Source organism: Phyllostomus hastatus, unplaced genomic scaffold, assembly GCF_019186645.2.
Source record: "Phyllostomus hastatus isolate PE091 unplaced genomic scaffold, TTU_PhHast_1.1 phas_contig_263, whole genome shotgun sequence".
In the NCBI taxonomy this organism is placed as follows: domain Eukaryota; kingdom Metazoa; phylum Chordata; class Mammalia; order Chiroptera; family Phyllostomidae; genus Phyllostomus; species Phyllostomus hastatus.
The window spans coordinates 51,505-58,419 of record NW_025333822.1 but is presented as its reverse complement, the minus strand read 5'-3'; the positions used below and the strand labels follow the sequence as shown (position 1 = coordinate 58,419).

The 6,915-nt window shown below is 42.1% G+C and overlaps 1 protein-coding gene across 1 annotated transcript in view; it reads left to right on the top strand.

The window, feature by feature from the left end:
• Window positions 1–202: 202 nt before the first annotated feature.
• Window positions 203–6,915, top strand: part of LOC123818223 (ubiquitin carboxyl-terminal hydrolase 7-like) — a gene marked incomplete at its 5' end in the record, with an annotated part of 47,499 nt that continues 40,786 nt past the window's right edge. The window contains 2 exons of the mRNA XM_045838206.1: window positions 203–307; window positions 618–621. Of these exons, the coding sequence (XP_045694162.1) occupies window positions 203–307; window positions 618–621 (109 nt within the window). The remainder of the gene's footprint in view (window positions 308–617; window positions 622–6,915) is intronic.

The window sequence follows — 6,915 nt, the reverse complement described above, 5'->3', positions numbered from 1 at the left end:
TCAAGTACACTTAATATTTTGGTATCAGCCCAAGTTTGTATTTAGTAAATGTACTAGTAAGTGCCTTTTGGGTTACAGTGCATTTATTATGGCACAGCTGGAACTTATGAGTGCCTTGAAATAGTAAAAAGTACTGAATGTTTTTGTTTGTTTAATCTAAGCCTTGAAGGTAAAAAACCATGGGATTTCTTTTTCTTTAAAGCCGGAGATACAGATGACCCACCAAGAATTACTCAAAACCCTGTTATCAACGGGAATGTAGCCATGAGTGAGGGGCACAACAACACAGAAGAAGATATGAAGGATGGTAAGTGCATGTGGGTTGCTTATTTTGATTGGGCAGAAAACTCTGTTGGAAACACAAATAGGTGTGATGTACATTTTTTCCTCACGTACTTCTGAGTTTATTAAAAGCAGCTAGTTTTTTAGGAGGTGGTACTGAAGAAAAATTAGCTGTTTTGGTGTTAAATTCCAAGATTACCCACAAATTTCAAGGTAAGTTGATTGTCCCCAGCCTAGGTGAGGAGGTTTAAATATAGGAGTTTATAATAGATGGGTGTTTACTCAGGTGTGCAATTTTCCTGCCACGTTACTCTCCTTTTCCTTCTTGTTTGCAGCAAGGTACTTCTAGACATTGGAACTTGGCTTTCCATTGCATTCTTATTGTGTGTTTATCAGTTGTCTGTACCCCACTCCCATTAAATATGAAATCAGACCAAGCTTTGGGCTTCATTCTCCCACACTAACTTTTGGTCTATACCTTCTATGCAAAAAACATGTGCATATGTACATGCATGGCTATTTTGTGCCTAGGGAATCACTTTCTCTTGAGGCAGTTTCTTCCTTGTAATTTATTAGATTATGTGACCTGTACATTTGCAAGGTCAAAATCGTGAGCAGATAGCAGCCAGTAATCACTTTATGCATTCCCTGGAATCTTGCAGTGTAATATGAAACCATGTTTTGTCAAAAGCATGTCCATCAATCCTCATGAGGGTTGTGTCCTTCCCAGGGGTGTAACGGGGCAGTTGAAAGAAACCTCATTAGCCACGGGCTGCACCACCAGAAGGACTGCTGTTCAGACCTCCTGCCAAAAGTTCAGCCTCCATGAGAAACTGCAGCTGTAGTTGAGAGTTCTCTCAGTGCAGTTTACCCCCTGGCAGCTGGTTGAGGCAATACCTGAGGAAGGTAAAGAGGCGTGGTGTAAACCCTGCTGCTTTGTTACCTGTGGAGTGTGCTTTCCACTCTAGACCAAGGGCAATGGTGTGGGTGTGGTCTCTTTGATTGCTGGGCTTTTGGTTTTATTTTAGACACCGGAGCTACCAAAAGTGATTCAGATAATGCCGGGGGAAAGCACAGCCAGGTCTCATGTGCCAGGTTTGAGTTAAGGACCAATTTTAGCCACTTGTGGAGCAGTAGGTTGTCCAACCCAGTCGCAACCCTCCCAGTCTAGTTCCCACAGAGCAATTTCATACTGATAGTTCCCTTTGTGTTTTTTGGGTGGAGTGCATGGGAGAAAGCACAGGTACAGATAAAAGGGCAGGGTGTCTCAGCCTCGGTTCTGTTGCCTTTTTGGGAGGGCCATTCTTTGTTGTAGGGGGCTGTCCTGTGCATTTTAGGATGCTAGTGTCATTCCATCCCTATTCCCCCCCCCATTCCCTCCTCTCTCCAGTTGTGACAATCAAATATCTAGACACTGCCTGGTGTATCTTGGGGAGCTGTAGAGGACCAGTGTTATGAGATCATAATGTATGTAAAATCCCTTTCCTCTCTAGGCAATTCTGCTAAATTATTAGTGGTAAATAATGGTGCTGAACCACAGAAACTAAAAGTGGGGATGCTCCTGTTGGGAATTACCAAATGGAAAAAGCACATCATAGGAAAAAGGAGAGTGGTCTTCAATAGCACTTTCTCCCTGGTTTGGATTTTAGGTGCCTTCTGAAAGGCCCAGGAGTAAGAGAGTGACAAAGTTCATTTCTATTTGGTAGCAAAGGGGGACGGGAGGGAAGTGGTTCTGGTTCTAGGAGTAGAAGCCTTACTTAAGGGCAGCGTTTCTGCAGCTGTGATGTGTATTTCAAAAACACTCTTCTGCAGGACCTAAGTGTGCTGTGAGTCTAGGAAGTCTGAAGAGTGCTAGGCTAAACAAATTTCTGTACTATAGTAGTTTTTTGAGTCACCAGTTTCTGAGCATCTTTCTCCAAAAGACTCTTTGTTAATGATTCCCCAAGACTCTGGACTTTAGAACTCCTTTTTCCCCAACCTCCTTTTAGCATCTTGTTTGGAAAACACTGGATTACAATGATCAGTGCCTTATCTGTGCAGAAAGGAATAGGGCATGTTTCCTATAGAAAAGTTGAATAGCTAATAGCACAGATTAGAAAGATGTCTGTGAGGTAGAGAACGTTTCCAAATCCTGTTAACATAGAATTGTGGGAAAGTATCAAAATCGTTGTCTAGTTGTGCTTACTTACTGCACTTTGTTTTTAGTTTCTTACTGTTTTGCCTGGTGTGACCATGGGAAGTTTTAGAGCAAATGGAGCCTCTGCAGAGCTAGATGAATCTGCACATGTAGATGGATCTAGATTGAGATTGTTGGTACCCATGAAAGTAATTTCTGGGAATTAACTAGGACTTGTAAAGACTTGTATTTGGATGAATAATTGAGGTTTATTAAAATTAACTGCAAGGGTGCCATTTGGGAAAACTTCAGGCTAACTAACCTCTCTGATTCAGAAACCCAAAGTATTAATCTTCCTCCACTTTTTCATGCAACCAAACCCTAAGCTGGTACACTGGCCTTTGCCCTATGAAGATAAGGCTGTTTTCAAAATGGACATTGGTATCTGCAGACTACAGGAGCCAGTGCTGCTCTTTGGGGACAGGATGGGAAGGAAGTGGGTTATCAGGTTTTCTGACTGAGAATGTATGATGACAGCAGTTAACATGAGCTCCATCATCCTCCTATTATTTACAATAAAATGATGCATGGAGTAATGACATAGGTGCTCTGTGGCATCGTGACAGCTGAGAGTTTCTATTTGGTTGAAATATTAATACTGAGGGATATGGGGTCTCCTTCCTAATACCAAGTGTATTGCTTTTGAAAAGATTATTAATTTTGAAGTAATTATAGGCAGAGAAATTTTCAAAAATAGTACTTAGGATCCTGAGTTCCCGTCACCGGTTTTCTTGGGGAAAGACTTACACTACCCTCTTGCAGTTGCTCATAGCGGGATATCAGGCCAGCTCTATCTGCCAAAGATGGGTTTCAAGTCAGCTTCTCTTTTTTGTAGACCCTTCAGTTTTGACCTCTGTATTTGATACAATTTTTCAATCATTCAATTAGTATGAAGAGTTTCCAGCCATAGGATGAGATTTCTATTCATACGAAATGTCCTGTTAAATTCCCTGAATAGCGTGTTTTGGGATGGTAAGTCTGTTCTAAGGATGTGCTTTGAGTGTGAGGCAGAATCTCACATTTAGTGTAGAATTCAGTGAGGGGGAACTGAGTACTGTGAGCCAGGGTGGCACCAGGCTTGGGGCACTGAGCCTCTGCATCTGCTGGGCCTGCCATCTTGTGGGCTCAGTGCCATCCTGACTTCATCATTGTTTGGTCCTATTTAATATATAAAGATTAATTCACAAATTTGACTAAAGTGTGGGGTGGAAGAGGAGCAAAGCATTCATATCTATATAAAATCTAATCCTTTGAAGAGTTGAATTGTATCTGAAAACAAAATAGGAGAATTACAAGATAGGTGGGATTCTGCGATTTTGAATTCTTTAGATCCCAGTATATGTCCTGAGGTTATTTTTCAAGTTTTCATTTGGTTATGGTTCATTTCTTCCATCAGTGTCAAGCCGGCCGATTTTGGGGGCGGGGGCTGAGCTCAGCAGAGTGTTAGAGTGGCACTCTACAAATCAGAGGCAGGGTCACTGTGCTTAGTGTTCACAAATTTTGGGTGTTGGAACCCCTGTGGTCACTTTGTAAAACACATTGGATAAGATGAACCATTTAACTTCAGCAAGCCTCTGTTTCCTCATCTATAAATTAGGAATTAAGTAATAGCTTCCCTTCCCTACTTTGCAGGATTTAAATGCCACTCAGATGTGATCTGTGTATCTATGAAAAAGTGGCCTATTTTTCTCCTCAGCTATTCTAGACATCATTCTCTTGAGGAAGTTTCCTGCCTTCTCAGTGGACTTTTATTTTCCCTCAAAGGGAGTAGGGTTGCCTGCCACCGGGAGAGGCTCAAATACAGAATGCACCTCTTCGTTGTGACTCACCCCCTGCTCAGTTGCTCTCCTTTCAGAGGGCTTCTTTGTAATCTGCCAAGCAGTGTTACATGTAGGGGGAAAATTAGGGATGAATAAATAGCTTAAAAAGAAGGTAAAATCACTGTCACGCATTCTTTGGGATTTTCTTTCTTTGGGGAAGAATATTGCCCTCTCATGAGGACTGATGGACATGTTTTCCTAAGAACAAATTCAGTTAGTCACAAATAAGCAGTTTGTGTATGCTGAGATGTCTACAGCCTGAGCACTCAGGTGTCTCTGCATTTTGGAAACTGAAGGATGAAGGAAGGGAGTGTGCTCTTAACATGTTCTTCTTTCCCTAAGGCTCCAGCCTCATTGGTACCTCAGGAGCCTGTGGGAATGGATGTCAAAATAGCACCTGATTCTTAAAAAAGCCTTCCAGGCTCCTGCTATTCTATAGACCAATTTGTGTCTCCTCAGAGGTGGCCCTTGGTTCCCTACCTGTCTGTGTACTGTTCCCATTCTGCAAAGAGATAGATACAAAAAGCAAGAGAAAGCATTAGAAATGTATATCTTGCTGTGGCAGTTTTATGATGTTTTATTGGGAAGTGCTGGCAGTGACAGATTGGCACGGTGGCCTTGGGAGGACGAGTTTTTCACATGAGGAGTCTGAGAAGCATCACTGTGGACATTGTTGGGTTTGTCAAAGCTAATTTGGGCCCACGTCACTTAAATGACTAGCCACCATGAGTAAAAGGTGGAAATCTGAAGTGTGTGACATTAGTTAAAAAATCTACGAAGAGACACTATATCAACACTTTGGTTTTTATTGGAAAAAAACACAATTCCTTTAATTTGCCTTCAGTCTCATTGAGTAATAAAAATATATTTTCTTTTTATATTTTAAAAATTATTCTCTCTCTGGCTGGTGTGGCTCAGTGGACTGAGTGCTGACCTGCAAACTGAAAGGTCACTGGTTAAATTCCCAGGTAGGGTTTATGCCTGGGTTGTGGGCCAGGTCCCCAGTTGGAGGCTTGAGAGAGGTAACTGATTGGTGCATCTTTCACAAATTGATGTGTCTCTCTTTCTCTTTCTCCCTCCCTTCCCCTCTCTCTAAAAATTAAAAAATTATTCTCCCAGGAAGTCCAGGCTTGTGTTTCACAATAATTACGAACTAAGATGTTAACTTATTTTTTAGACTAACTTTATAGCAATGTTTTTGTCTGTAAACTGTGCTGCTCTTCCTTGGGTTTGGTCATTTCCCTCTGCCCCTGAAAGGCCTCCTTTGTTTTTGCTAGTTCAGCGCCCCCTTCTTTTTGTTCTCTCTAGCTCAGCCCATTTCTGAAACTTTTTCTATTCATCTACAAATCCTGTTCTTAAACAAATGTTACTTGTTTCATTCCTGCTCTCCACAGCCCCTCCATGCAGTGAGGATTATGTGGGAATTAAGATAGAGTAGAACAGATGCTGTCATCACACAGAACTCTTAAATCTAGGAGGGAAGGCAGGTGTGTGTTGTTAGCCTTCTGAGTTTGGGGTTTCATTCACAGAGAAACTGTATGTTATTGTACTGCTTTAGGTTATTTAGTAACTTGGAACTCATACTATCATTTTCTCAGAGAGCTGGGTTTTAGCAGCTAGGTTGGGGTTGTGTAGAATAGTTCGTCCACGCTTGTTGGTGCTTTCAGGGCTGTTTCCTAGTGCACAGGCTCTGACTGTCAACCTGTTTTCTTGCAGACACGAGTTGGCGCTCTGAGGCAACCTTTCAGTTCACTGTCGAGCGCTTCAGCAGGCTGAGTGAGTCGGTCTTTAGCCCTCCGTGTTTTGTGCGAAATCTACCATGGAAGATTATGGTGATGCCACGCTCTCATCCAGACAGACCACACAAAAAAAGCATAGGATTCTTTCTCCAGTGCAATGCTGAATCTGATTCCACGTAAGACAGTTTAAATGATGCAATTACAAATCTACAAGTAGTCTAATACATTGGAAGCCAAATATGATTGGCCTTTTTGTATTTTGAAATTTTTTGGAATTTCCTTACTGATGTACATAGCTCTTTGATTTAAAATTAGACTCAACATGGTCCCCTCTTTAAAACTCACTGGTAGGTACGATATCCAAACTAGAAAAGATAATGTATTTTTTTCTTGCAATTCAAAAGCAAAGTTCAGGTTTAGGGTTTTCTGTCAAGATGGTGGCATAGGCAGACATGGCTCGCCTCTTTGCACAACCACATAAATATTACAAGTAAAATATAGAACAACCATCACTTAGGAACATCAGAAATTGAGCTGAATGGAAGTTTGACAACTACAGAATTAAAGAAACCACATCCATCCAGACTGGGAGAAGGGGCACAGACATGAAGCAGGCTGACCCCACACCCATGTGGATAAAAATTTGGGAGGGATATCCTGGGAGCAAGGAGTCACACCCCTACACCAGGCACCCCAGCTCAGGATTCCAGTGCCAGGAAGATAAGTCCCCACAACTTCTGGCTGCAAAAACCAGTGGGCATTGAGTTGGTGGAGGAGAATGCTGGAGCCCTAAGCAGTTCCTCTTAGGGAATCCACAAATGGACTCACCTACTCAGACTGGCTTCCTCTGAGCTTCAGCACTGCGGTGGCAGCTTGAAAGGCACCAGTGGTATCCAGC